Source organism: Crinia signifera, chromosome 6 (assembly GCF_055691185.1).
Source record: "Crinia signifera chromosome 6, ASM5569118v1, whole genome shotgun sequence".
NCBI lineage: Eukaryota > Metazoa > Chordata > Amphibia > Anura > Myobatrachidae > Crinia > Crinia signifera.
This window is the reverse complement of record NC_139222.1, coordinates 15,463,227-15,477,541: the sequence shown is the minus strand read 5'-3', so window position 1 is coordinate 15,477,541 and position 14,315 is coordinate 15,463,227. Positions and strand designations below refer to the sequence as shown.

Below are 14,315 nucleotides of genomic sequence, written 5' to 3'. Positions count from 1 at the left end.
CGTCACAGTGACGTCACTCTTATCTCTATTACTAACACAGGGACCTGACTGGGGAGGTGAGGGGGTCTGGGAGCGTCACAGTGACATCACTGTTATCTCTATTACTGACACAGGGACCTGTCTGGGAGCGTCACAGTGACATCACTCTTACCTCTATTACTGACACAGGGACCTGACTGGGGAGGTGAGGGGGTCTGGGAGCGTCACAGTGACATCACTGTTATCTCTATTACTGACACAGGGACCTGTCTGGGAGCGTCACAGTGACATCACTCTTACCTCTATTACTGACACAGGGACCTGACTGGGGAGGTGAGGGGGTCTGGGAGTGTCACAGTGACATCACTCTTGTCTCTATTACTGACACAGGGACCTGACCGGGGAGGTGAGGGGTCTGGGAGCGTCACAGTGACATCACTCTTATCTCTATTAGTGACACAGGGACCTGACCGGGGAGGTGAGGGGGTCTGGGAGTGTCACAGTGACATCACTCTTGTCTCTATTACTGACACAGGGACCTGACCGGGGAGGTGAGGGGGTCTGGGAGCGTCACAGTGACATCACTCTTATCGCTATTACTGACACAGGGACCTGACTGGGGAGGTGAGGGGGTCTGGGAGCGTCACAGTGACATCACTCTTATCTCTATTACTGACACAAGGACCTGACTGGGGAGGTGAGGGGGTCTGGAAGTGTCACAGTGACATCACTCTTATCTCTATTACTGACACAGGGACCTAACTGGGGAGGTGAGGGGGTCTGGGAGCGTCACAGTGACATCACTGTTATCTCTATTATTGACACAGGGACCTGACCGGGGAGGTGAGGGGGTCTGGGAGCGTCACAGTGACACCACTCTTATCTCTATTACTGACACAGGGACCTGACCGGGGAGGTGAGGGGGTCTGGGAGCGTCACAGTGACATCACTCTTATCGCTATTACTGACACAGGGAGCTGACTGAAGAGGTGAGGGGATCTGGGAGCGTCACAGTGATGTCACTGTTATCTCTATTACTGACACAGGGAGCTGACTGGGGAGGTGAGGGGGTCTGGAGCATCACAGTGACGTCACTCTTATCTCTATTACTGACACAGGGACCTGACTGGGGAGGTGAGGGTGTCTGGGAGCATCACAGTGACATCACTCTTATCTCTATTACTGACACAGGGACCTGACTGGGGAGGTGAGGGGGTTTGGGAGCATCACAGTGACATCACTGTTATCTCTATTACTGACACAGGGACCTGACCGGGGAGGTGAGGGGGGTCTGGGAGCATCACAGTGACATCACTCTTATCTCTATTACTGACACAGGGACCTGACCGGGGAGGTGAGGGGGTCTGGGAGCGTCACAGTGACGTCACTCTTATCTCTATTACTGACACATGGACCTGACTGGGGAGGTGAGGGGGTCTGGGAGCGTCACAGTGACGTCACTCTTATATCTATTACTGACACATGGACCTGACTGGGGAGGTGAGGGGGTCTGGGAGCGTCACAGTGACATCACTGTTATCTCTATTACTGACACAGGGACCTGACCGGGGAGGTGAGGGGGTCTGGGAGCGTCACAGTGACATCACTCTTATCTCTATCACTGACACAGGACCTGACTGGGAGGTGAGGGGGTCCCTGTGTCAGTAATATATTCCACCCGACATCACATATCAGAGAGTCAGGATCCCCGGGGTCTGTTGGTGGTGGATGATGGAAGGTCCGGTAGTAAAACTGCCACTGGTCCCCTTACAAGGAATCACGCTGATGGATATATGGCGGTCATGTAGGTCCTCCACGCCGATGGCCGTACTCCGGGGGAATATAATCCCCGAGGTGACAGCACTCCCCGGGGCAGGTGTCTACCACAGGGGAACACAGGCATGTGATCCCCAGTGCTGTAGCTGGGATAGGACCGAGGGTGGCAGCAGGTAGGACCTAGGCCTAAGTAATAACCAGACACAGGGAAATACCATCTCTTCCCCAATCTGCAAACCAATGTCCCCTTTACTAAAGCCTGTACATAGTAATTATGTGTAACATAGACCCGTGTTATGTGCACAGATCATACATGTCATTGCACATGTATCACATAGATAGAGATTAGCTCCCATCACACACCAGTGACTTCCTGCTGTACAGCGGCTGTGTGCGTCTTACTGATAGACTTCTGTGTATTCTGCATTACTGACCATTACTCCTGTATCTCATTGTATTGTGGGGTAATAGGAGGAAGCTCTGACTGATATTAAAGAGGAGAACCTAGAAGGAGAAGAGGAGACGTATGTGAGGGGAGATCAGCCATGTAAGGAGGAGGAGATCCCTACAGGTATCAGCACAGGTGAGTAATATAAGGGGCGTGGTATAGTACCAGCCAATCAGATCCTAGCTGCCACGTTATGGGATGTGTTTGATAAATGACAGGAGCTGATTGGTTGCTCTCCAAGGCTTAGTACATCTGCCCCTACGTATACAAAGAGCTGCATATGTGCAGTCACTACATCAGTCTCTTATCCCGCCCCCTCCTCTGTCACTGCCCTAATCTCTTATCCCGCCCCCTCCTCTGTCACTGCCCTAATCTCTTATCCCGCCCCCTCCTCTGTCACTGCCCTAATCTCTTATCCCGCCCCCTCCTCTGTCACTGCCCTAATCTCTTATCCCGCCCCCTCCTCTGTCACTGCCCTAATCTCTTATCCCGCCCCCTCCTCTGTCACTGCCCTAATCTCTTATCCCGCCCCCTCCTCTGTCACTGCCCTAATCTCTTATCCCGCCCCCTCCTCTGTCACTGCCCTAATCTCTTATCCCGCCCCCTCCTCTGTCACTGCCCTAATCTCTTATCCCGCCCCCTCCTCTGTCACTGCCCTAATCTCTTATCCCGCCCCCTCCTCTGTCACTGCCCTAATCTCTTATCCCGCCCCCTCCTCTGTCACTGCCCTAATCTCTTATCCCGCCCCCTCCTCTGTCACTGCCCTAATCTCTTATCCCGCCCCCTCCTCTGTCACTGCCCTAATCTCTTATCCCGCCCCCTCCTCTGTCACTGCCCTAATCTCTTATCCCGCCCCCTCCTCTGTCACTGCCCTAATCTCTTATCCCGCCCCCTCCTCTGTCACTGCCCTAATCTCTTATCCCGCCCCCTCCTCTGTCACTGCCCTAATCTCTTATCCCGCCCCCTCCTCTGTCACTGCCCTAATCTCTTATCCCGCCCCCTCCTCTGTCACTGCCCTAATCTCTTATCCCGCCCCCTCCTCTGTCACTGCCCTAATCTCTTATCCCGCCCCCTCCTCTGTCACTGCCCTAATCTCTTATCCCGCCCCCTCCTCTGTCACTGCCCTAATCTCTTATCCCGCCCCCTCCTCTGTCACTGCCCTAATCTCTTATCCCGCCCGTTCCTCTGTCACTGCCCTAATCTCTTATCCCGCCCGTTCCTCTGTCACTGCCCTAATCTCTTATCCCGCCCGTTCCTCTGTCACTGCCCTAATCTCTTATCCCGCCCGTTCCTCTGTCACTGCCCTAATCTCTTATCCCGCCCGTTCCTCTGTCACTGCCCTAATCTCTTATCCCGCCCGTTCCTCTGTCACTGCCCTAATCTCTTATCCCGCCCGTTCCTCTGTCACTGCCCTAATCTCTTATCCCGCCCGTTCCTCTGTCACTGCCCTAATCTCTTATCCCGCCCGTTCCTCTGTCACTGCCCTAATCTCTTATCCCGCCCCCTCCGCAGTCACTGCCCTAATCTCTTATCCCGCCCCCTCCGCTGTCACTGCCCTAATCTCAAATTATTGGTACATACATTATTAATCCTAATGGGGTTATCTGTGGTATTGTTACATCCTCACTGGACGCTAGCGCCGGCCATAGTCCCTCTACCCTACTACAGAATGCAGCGTGGGGAGGTCGCGTTCCCGGTATTAGGGGACTTTTTGCTGCTTATTGTCACTTTATGCACATTGTGCTACGGCTCCGTTCTTTTGCTTCCGTTTACATGTGTGTTTATTCTCCCCTATTGGCAGAGGGATTACGCTGCGAGACGCGCACAAGACATTATACAGAGGACTGTAGAGACGCCATCATGGAAACTCTAATATACAAGGTCAGAGGTCACATGTGACTCCACTCTTATCTCTATTACTGACACAGGGACCTGACCGGGGAGGTGAGGGAGTCTGGGAGCGTCACAGTGACATCACTCTTGTCTCTATTACTGACACAGGGACCTGACCGGGGAGGTGAGGTGGTCTGGGAGCGTCACAGTGACATCACTCTTATCTCTATTACTGACACAGGGACCTGACTGGGGAGGTGAGGGAGTCTGGGAGCGTCACAGTGACATCACTCTTTTCCTTGTCAGGGTCCATGGGTCCCACAGGGGACATCGGGGTTGTAGGCGGATCCAGGGGGTCCGAGGCACCAATCAGCGAAGCTCTTAAAGGTTTTACCCAGCATGCCCGGGCCCTCTCCCCTACAACCCCGCCTCCAGGCTACTGCCGCCAGTTTTTAGTTGGTGCCTGCAGGAAGCAGACGCACCTTTAATCAGCAGGAATCACCTCTTTGAGGTGATTCCAAAAAGAAGCTTTTCATTTTTATTTTTGAAACTACCGCTCCGGCGGCAGAAGCCGCTTTGCGGCAGAGGACGCTCCCCGCTGTCAGTGATTGACGGCGGGGTGAGCGTCTCCATCACTCCTCCCGGCGCCGACCTCCTCAGAACATCTTGAGGCAGACGGCGGGGGTGACGTCAGCGCCTAGCACCGCCGGACGTCTCCCTCCTGACAGCGTGGCCGGACCAGGAGCAGGTAAGGCTTCCTATGGAAGCACAAACCGCTGTCTTACCGCGGTGCGCTGGGAGACGCCCGCGGTAGCTGGCGTGGGCACTCTCTGCGGCTAGGGACCCCACTAGACCACCGGGGACAGAGCGGCAGGCTGGGTCTGGGGGGACCCATTTTTTTTTCATTGACTCTTACGCTCCGGTGGGTGAAGTCCAGCAAGGGGAGGTGGCCTGCAGTCCCTCCCCCAGCTTTGGCGCCAATCTCCTCGAAGATCTGCCGTCCATTAGCTGAACCCGTTTGTGCCCGCCCCCCCTCTCTTGGACCAGCGCCATTACAGCTGCACGCAGGTCTCCAGAGGTTGGGCACTTCTTCTCCCCTGTGAAACCGGCTACAGGCTAAGTAGTACTTTTCACAGCCACCCTCATTCCCTCTTTGCTCTATAGAGTACTGTGGTTGATCTAGGGTGTGTTAGCTTATCTATATCGCTTAATATAGTGTGTATGTGACTTTGTGCTAGTACTTTTTTTTTTTTTTTCCTCTGTCAGTTTTTTTCTTAAACTATCCACTTTATTTCTAAGTGAGGTTTTTACCTCAGAGGTCACATACTGTCAGTGGATCACTCTAGGTCCTCTTCTACTGAGTTACCTACTGTGCACTGTATACCCCCTATTGGGAGTGTTCACACTATGTCCAAACGGGGGCGCAACCAGACAGAATCTCCCTTGCTCTTGTCCTGCAAGAGCTGCGCTGCAGGTCTGTCTGACATGGATGTCATCCAGGATGGGCTATGTGTCAATTGCTTTACCCCTTCTGACCAACCCCAGTCCTCGGGGGCCCCTCAACCACCATGGGCAGCCTTTCAACAGCTGTTGGGCACCCTGGTGGATCGTCTCCCTAATGCGGTAGCACCCCCTGTAGTACAGCCCCCCCCTCCATGGGTGGATGCTCTGTCGACCACGGTGCAGACCTTGCAGCAGACTACGGCAGTTATGCAGAAGCTACTGCCACATGCTGCACAACCCAGTAGATCCTTGATAAATCCGTTACTACCGGTAACCAGGGATGGCTCTGATGACACAGACGATGGCGGGGATGACCCCGATAATGCAGACCCTGATACTGCAGATGACATCATACCAGATGATGATCAGGATGACCCTATGCATTCTGATCCTCCCGCCTCTCAGGCTGAGACCCCTGACATAGCAGGCCTTATTTATGCTATCCGGGAGGTTCTTCTGTCAGACGCAGATGAACCTGAACCCACTGCTAAGACCAGGGACGTCTTTAAAAAGCAGAAGGTAGTTAAAGCCCAGTTCCCTCATTCTGATCATTTGTCAGAAATCAGAAGAGATCAATGGGAGGCTTTGGGGAAGAGAGCCAATATATCTAAAAAGATGTTGGCTAGATACCCGCTCCCTCCAGAGGATTGTACCCCGTGGGAAATCCCTCCCACAGTGGACGCACACGTGTCCAGGCTGGTTAAACCTTCAGTGCTCCCGGTAGCCTCAGGGTCAGCCCTGAAGGACCAGACAGACAGACGACTGGAAAATGCTCTCAAGGCAGCATTTTCTTACTCAGGGGCAGTTCAGAGGCCTACCATTGCAGCTACCTGGGCGGCTAAGGCCATTTCACCTTGGTTACAAGTAATAGAGGACGAATTGGCCCCAGTCGCATCTGAGGATGCAAGGCTGTGTATGCAACACATTAAACATGCAGCAACATACATTATGGATGCTATGTCGGACGCCGGCACCCTAGCTGCCAGAGCCTCCGCTAGTTCAGTGCTGGCACGCCGGATTATCTGGCTTAGGTCATGGAAGGCGGACCTAGAGTCAAAAAGGACTCTGGAACTCTTACCCTTTAAAGGGGAAAACCTATTCGGAGAGGAGTTAAATAAAATTGTGGCTTCCTTGGCGTCAGCTAAGACAGCCTGCCTCCCTACGGCTCTACCTCAAAGGCCTAGGACCCAGTCCTTTCGGCCCTTTCGCCCCCAAGGCAAGGCAAGGCCAGAGGCCAGTCCTACACCAGACCTTCGCCCGCTCATAAGACTAACAAACCCAAGCCCAAGCAGCCTTGGGCCGCCAGACAGGCTGCTCCCAAGGCCGACAAGCCTTCCGCATGACGGGGCCAGCCTCCCACAGGCGGACCCCCAAGTGGGAGGCAGACTCCTGTACTTCGCTCACCAGTGGCTATCCACTACAAAGGATGCCTGGGTGAGGGAGGTAGTGTCGCAGGGGTACGCCATATCCTTCTCAAAACCCCCCCCAAGAAGGTTCTTCTGCACAGGTCTCCCAAAAGACCCATGCAAAGCAGAACATATGAGGATCATCCTACAGACCTTACTTCGGTCGCAGGTCATTGTTCCCGTGCCGGGGCACCAGAGAGGCCTCGGCTTCTACTCAACCCTGTTTCTGGTGCCAAAACCAAATGGTACGTTCCGTCCCATTCTAAACCTCAAAGCTCTGAACAAGGTGGTAAAAGTCACAAAGTTCAGGATGGAGACCTTGAGGACCATCGTCCTGGCCCTAGAGGAGGGGGATTTTATGGTCTCTCTAGATATCAGAGACGTATACCTCCACATCCCCATCCTACCGGCCCATCAGAAGTATCTGCGTTTTGCGATTCTGAAGAGCCACTACCAGTTTCAGGCCCTTCCATTCGGCCTAGCAACGGCGCCAAGGATTTTTACAAAAGTGATGGCAATCATGGCGGAACTCCTACACAAGCAGGGAATCAGGATCTTCCCCTACTTGGACGACCTGTTGCTTGTAGCCAAGTCACCAGAGGTTCTAACATCTCACCTGCAGACAACGATCTCCATGTTACAGGCTCACGGGTGGCTCCTCAACTGGGAGAAATCTTCCATGATCCCCTCCCAAAGAATGCTGCATCTGGGAGCCCTACTGGACACCAGAGCCTTGCGACTGTTTCTCCCAAACGACAAGGCCAGGGATCTAATACAGAGAATTCAGACCTTTGCGCAGAGACCAAGAGTCTCGGTGCACTGGGCCATGAAAATTTTGGGACGGATGGTGTCCACATTCGACATGGTCGAGTGGGCCCAGTTCCACTCCCGTCCACTCCAAGGTCTTGTCCTGGCAAAATGGGATGGCTTACCACAACACGTCAAGTCGACGTTTCTCTCCCTCACACAGGAGGTCAAAGATTCACTTCTGTGGTGGGAACAGATGGACCACCTAAACCAGGGGAGACTATTCTGGTTCAGGGAATGGATAGTACCAACCTCAGATGCCAGCCTGCGAGGCTGGGGGGCAGTAGTAGGATCCCGGTCCTTGCAAGGCGTGTGGACCGCACCAGAATCTCGCTTATCCATCAATGTTCTAGAGATTCGAGCAGCCTACAATGCCCTACTTCAGTCTCACGATCTGTTACAGGGAAAACCTGTTCAGATCAGGTCAGACAACGCCACGGCGGTGGCATACATAAACCGCCAGGGAGGAACACGAAGTGTCGCCGCTCTCCGGGAGGTCTCCAGGATCCTCACCTGGTCGGAAGAACATCTCCTAGCCCTGTCGGCAGTCTTCATCCCAGGAGTCCTGAACTGGGAAGCGGACTTCCTGAGCCGACAGGATATCCACCCGGGAGAGTGGTCCCTACACCCGGAGGTGTTTGTCAGTCTGACGCAAGTCTGGGGCACGCCAGACGTAGACCTCATGGCGTCCAGACACAACTTCAAAGTCCCATGCTTCGGAGCAAGGACCAGGGACCCTCAGGCCTACTTCAGGGGATGCCCTGTCCGTACCGTGGAAGTTTCACCTCCCATACGTGTTCCCTCCGATAAACATGATCCCCAGGGTGATCAGGAAGTTCAGGCAAGAAGGAGGAACCCTTCTTCTCATCGCGCCAGACTGGCCACGCCGACACTGGTACGTGGACCTACAACAATTGTCACACCAGCCCCCCTGGCCATTGCCTCTTCGTCAAGATCTGTTGAGTCAGGGGCCATGTCTTCATCCAGACCCTCAGCGCCTGTCTTTGACGGCATGGCTCTTGAAATTGCCTTATTAAAGAGCAAGGGTTTTTCAGACAAGGTGGCTAAGACGATGATCCAGGCTTGCAAGCCAGCATCTTCAAAGATATACTACCGGACTTGGCATTCCTTTTTTTCTTGGTGCAATTCTAATAAATATGATCCCAAGATTTTCAAAACAGCCAAGATATTGGCCTTCCTTCAAAATGGATTGGACCTTGGACTTAGACTGGCTTCTCTGAAGGTCCAGATCTCAGCCCTTTCAGTATGGTTTCAGAGAAAGATTGCATTCTTACCTGACATTCGCACATTCTTACAGGGAGTGGTATACATACAGCCTACCTTTGTCCCTCGCACGAATCCGTGGGACTTATCTTTAGTGCTTCAAGCTTTAACCAAACCACCGTTTGAACCACTATCATCAGTGGAGCTTAAATGGCTGACAGTCAAGACTGTCTTCCTCCTGGCCATCGCCTCCGCACGCAGAGTGTCGGACCTCTCCGCACTATCGTATAAATCACCCTTCCTGGTGTTCCACAGTGACAGGGCAGTGTTACGGACGAAGTCTTCCCACCTGCCCAAGGTTGTGACAAAATTCCATGTGAACCAGGAGATCGTGGTACCTGCATTCATCTCAGATGACCTTTCATCTGAAGAAAAGTTGCTTGATGTGGTCAGAGCACTGACCATCTATATCGACCGCACTAAATCGGTCAGGAAATCAGATTCCCTTTTTGTGTTATATGGTTTTCACAAAAAGGGTTGGCCAGCGGGTAAACAAACCATTGCCCGCTGGATCCGCATGGCTATACAACAGGCATATCTTCTGTCTAACAGGCCCATTCCGGTTGCTATCAAGGCACACTCTACTAGAGCGGTTGGTCCTTCATGGGCAGCAAGCAGGGGTGCTTCTGCCGAACAGCTGTGCAAGGCTGCAACGTGGTCATCCGTTCAGACATTTATTAAGTTCTACGCCTTTGACACGTTCGCCTCCCAGGATGCCTCCTTCGGTCGTCGGGTTCTGTTAACACCTCAGACAAATTCCCTCCCTTAATTACGGCTTGTGACATCCCCGATGTCCCCTGTGGGACCCATGGACCCTGACAAGGAAAAGGAGAGTTATGGTAGACCTACCTTTGTTAACTCCCTTTCCTTGAAGTCCATGGGAACCACAGGGCGCCCACCCTTTTTAAATTTGCCACTGAGGTTCACCTTTACGTTATGTTCTGATACTGTGACCCGTTCTGACCATTCTATATTCATGCTATGTATGTATGAGTTCTGGGCATATGTGTTCTCTGTCCTCTTCTCTTCTCCGCTTCCTGCTCTCGGCTTGTTACCAAAAACTGGCGGCAGTAGCCTGGAGGCGGGGTTGTAGGGGAGAGGGCCCGGGCATGCTGGGTAAAACCTTTAAGAGCTTCGCTGATTGGTGCCTCGGACCCCCTGGATCCGCCTATAACCCCGATGTCCCCTGTGGTTCCCATGGACTTCAAGGAAAGGGAGTTAACAAAGGTAGGTCTACCATAACTCTCCTTATCCCTATTATTGACACAGGGACCTGACCGGGGAGGTGAGGGGGTCTGGGGGTGTCACAGTGACCACTCTTGTCTCTATTACTGACACAGGGACCTGACTGGGGAGGTGAGGGGGTCTGGGAGCGTCACAGTGACATCACTCTTATCTCTAATACTGACATAGGGACCTGACCGGGGAGATGAGGGGGTCTGGGAGCGTCACAGTGACGTCACTCTTATCTCCATTACTGACACAGGGACCTGACTGGGGAGGTGAGGGGGTCTGGGAGTGTCACAGTGACATCACTCTTGTCTCTATTACTGACACAGGGACCTGACCGGGGAGGTGAGGGGGTCTGGTAGCGTCACAGTGACATCACTCTTATCTCTATTATTGACACAGGGACCTGAGCCGGGAGGTGAGGGGGTCTGGGAGCATCACAGTGACATCACTCTTATCTCTATTACTGACACAGGGACCTGACTGGGGAGGTGAGGGGGTCTGGGAGCATCACAGTGACACCACTCTTATCTCTATTACTGACACAGGGACCTGACCGGGGAGGTGAGGGGGTCTGGGAGCGTCAGTGACATCACTCTTATCGCTATTACTGACACAGGGGCTGAATGGGGAGGTGAGGGGGTCTGGGAGCATCACAGTGACATCACTCTTATCGCTATTACTAACACAGGGACCTGACTGGGGAGGTGAGGGTGTCTGGGAGCATCACAGTGGGGAGGTGAGGGGTACTGGGAGCGTCACAGTGACATCACTGTTATCTCTATTACTGACACAGGGACCTGACCGGGGAGGTGAGGGGGTCCCTGTGTCAGTAATATACTCCATCCGACATCACATATCAGAGAGTCAGGATCCCCGGGGTCTGTTGGTGGTGGATGATGGAAGGTCCGGTAGTAAAACTGCCACTGATCCCCATACAAGGAACCACGCTGATGGATATATGGCGGTCATGTAGGTCCTCCACGCCGATGGCCGTACTCCGGGGGAATATAATCCCCGAGGTGACAGCGCTCCCCGGGGCAGGTGTCTACCACAGGGGAACACAGGCATGTGATCCCCGGTGCTGTAGCTGGGATAGGACCGAGGGTGGCAGCAGGTAGGACCTAGGCCTAAGTAATAACCAGACACAGGGAAATACCATCTCTTCCCCAATCTGCAAACCAATGTCCCCTGTACTAAAGCCTGTACATAGTAATTATGTGTAACATAGACCCGTGTTATGTGCACAGATCATACATGTCATTGCACATGTATTACATAGATAGAGATTAGGTCCCATCACACACCAGTGACTTCCTGCTGTACAGCGGCTGTGTGCGTCTTACTGATAGACTTCTGTGTATTCTGCATTACTGACCATTACTCCTGTATCTCATTGTATTGTGGGGTAATAGGAGGAAGCTCTGACTGATATTAAAGAGGAGAACCTAGAAGGAGAAGAGGAGACGTATGTGAGGGGAGATCAGCTGTGTAAGGAGGAGGAGATCCCTACAGGTATCAGCACAGGTGAGTAATATAAGGGGAGTGGTATAGTACCAGCCAATCAGATCCTAGCTGCCATGTTATGGGCTGTGTTTGATAAATGACAGGAGCTGATTGGTTGCTCTCCAAGGCTTAGTACATCTACCCCTACGTATACAAAAGAGATGTATATGTTCAGTCACTACATCAATCTCTTATCCCGCCCCCTCCTCTGTCACTGCCTTAATATCTTATTCTGCCCCCTCCTCTGTCACTGCCCTAATCTCTTATCCCGCCCCCTCCTCTGTCATTGCCCTAATCTCTTATCCCGCCCCCTCCTCTGTCACTGCCCTAATCTCTTATCCCGCCCCCTCCTCTGTCACTGCCCTAATCTCTTATCCCGCCCCCTCCTCTGTCACTGCCCTAATCTCTTATCCCGCCCCCTCCTCTGTCACTGCCCTAATCTCTTATCCCGCCCCCTCCTCTGTCTCTGCCCTAATCTCTTATCCCGCCCCCTCCTCTGTCGCTGCCCTAATCTCTTATCCCGCCCCCTCCTCTGTCGCTGCCCTAATCTCTTATCCCGCCCCCTCCTCTGTCACTGCCCTAATCTCTTATCCCGCCCCCTCCTCTGTCACTGCCCTAATCTCTTATCCCGCCCCCTCCTCTGTCACTGCCCTAATCTCTTATCCCGCCCCCTCCTCTGTCACTGCCCTAATCTCTTATCCCGCCCCCTCCTCTGTCACTGCCCTAATCTCTTATCCCGCCCCCTCCTCTGTCACTGCCCTAATCTCTTATCCCGCCCCCTCCTCTGTCACTGCCCTAATCTCTTATCCCGCCCCCTCCTCTGTCACTGCCCTAATCTCTTATCCCGCCCCCTCCTCTGTCACTGCCCTAATCTCTTATCCCGCCCCCTCCTCTGTCACTGCCCTAATCTCTTATCCCGCCCCCTCCTCTGTCACTGCCCTAATCTCTTATTCCGACCCCTCCTCTGTCACTGCCCTAATCTCTTATTCCGCCCCCTCCTCTGTCACTGCCCTAATCTCTTATCCCGCCCCCTCCTCTGTCACTGCCCTAATCTCTTATCCCGCCCGTTCCTCTGTCACTGCCCTAATCTCTTATCCCGTCCGTTCCTCTGTCACTGCCCTAATCTCTTATCCCGCCCGTTCCTCTGTCACTGCCCTAATCTCTTATCCCGCCCGTTCCTCTGTCACTGCCCTAATCTCTTATCCCGCCCGTTCCTCTGTCACTGCCCTAATCTCTTATCCCGCCCGTTCCTCTGTCACTGCCCTAATCTCTTATACCGCCCCCTCCGCTGTCACTGCCCTAATCTCTTATGCCGCCCCCTCCTCTGTCACTGCCCTAATATCTTATCCTGCCCCCTCTTCTGTCACTGCCCTAATATCTTATCCCCGCCCCCTCCTCTGTCACTGCATCAATCTCTTATTCTTGCTTTCCTGCGAGTAACAGAGCTTGGATTACTTCATCTGACAATCCTTTGGTCTCAGTGTCTTCAGACATATTCCTGCTGGATGTGGATGGTAGACCAGGGCCTGATGTAGAAGGTCTGGAATGATGGATAATGTCCAACGTTCCTTCCTGCGCTGACCATTTCTAGGCTGTGGCAAACCACGATGTCATTGGCCAAAAGTGGAGGACCTCTTTCACTTGATCCTCTTATCTTCTTCAGGATGTGACTTATCAGAGGAAAAGGGGGGAAACACATACCCTAGGTGAAGCTTCCATTGAATTGAGAAGGTGTCCACTGCAGACGTTCTGGGGAAACAATATCATGAATAGAATGTCCATCTTTTTGTTGATATGAGTACCTTCAGATCCACGTGAGGCTGCCCAAACTTGTTTACAATCAGTAGGAATATGCAGATGCTCAATTTCCATTCTCCAGGAAGTATTCTGCTTCTGTGGAGGAAGTCTCCCGATGTCTTCTACCTTCCGAGAACATATACTGCTGCTAAGGACTTCACGTTTTCCCTCTGCCCAGGACATAACGTTTGCCATTAATGGCCTACTTTTGGTTCCCCCTTGATGGTTCAAATGTGCTATGACCGTAACATCGTCTGAAACGACCCTGAGATGAGTTTTTGATCTGTTCTTTGGAGTAACCTATTTCTCCCCAGACATCCTCTGCCTTTCCTGTTTGCCACTATTAGACTTCCCTCTAAGGAGCGGTCTTCCTATCCTGTCTGATATCTAATGTGCGCTCTTCAACCTGATGTACTTGTGTCTGTTGTCAGGACTAGAAACTGAGATTGGTCCAGAAATGTAGCTCTGTTACCTAATTCTCTTTACCACCGGTCTAGGGGTTTCTTTACCTTCATTTCGCCATAGTTTCTCATCCACAGTTCCTTCTTATATATGGAGGAATACTCCACTGGAAACTCGTCATTTCCCACTGTGCCCAAGGTATAACCCCCATATAAAAGAGGTCATTATTCCTAGGAGCTGGAGACCTAGTTTTATAGGATATTTCCCTTCCTTCGTCAAGGTCCCCGATAGACCCTGGAACCTTGAGAATCTTTCCTTTTTTAAAGTGATTATATGAATTTCTT

General features: G+C 52.6%; 2 protein-coding genes across 6 annotated transcripts in view; both read left to right on the top strand.

Moving 5' to 3' along the window:
* Positions 1–14,315, top strand: part of LOC146010024 (uncharacterized) — a 437,588-nt gene that overhangs the window by 308,391 nt on the left and 114,882 nt on the right. The window lies entirely within an intron of this gene.
* Positions 1–14,315, top strand: part of LOC146010018 (uncharacterized) — a 67,403-nt gene that overhangs the window by 6,716 nt on the left and 46,372 nt on the right. For all 5 annotated transcript variants that reach the window (XM_083150800.1, XM_083150799.1, XM_083150801.1 and 2 more), the window contains exons 5-7: positions 2,227–2,338; positions 4,005–4,084; positions 11,682–11,793. In XM_083150800.1, coding sequence (XP_083006926.1) covers positions 2,227–2,338; positions 4,005–4,084; positions 11,682–11,793 — 304 coding nt within the window. The remainder of the gene's footprint in view (positions 1–2,226; positions 2,339–4,004; positions 4,085–11,681; positions 11,794–14,315) is intronic.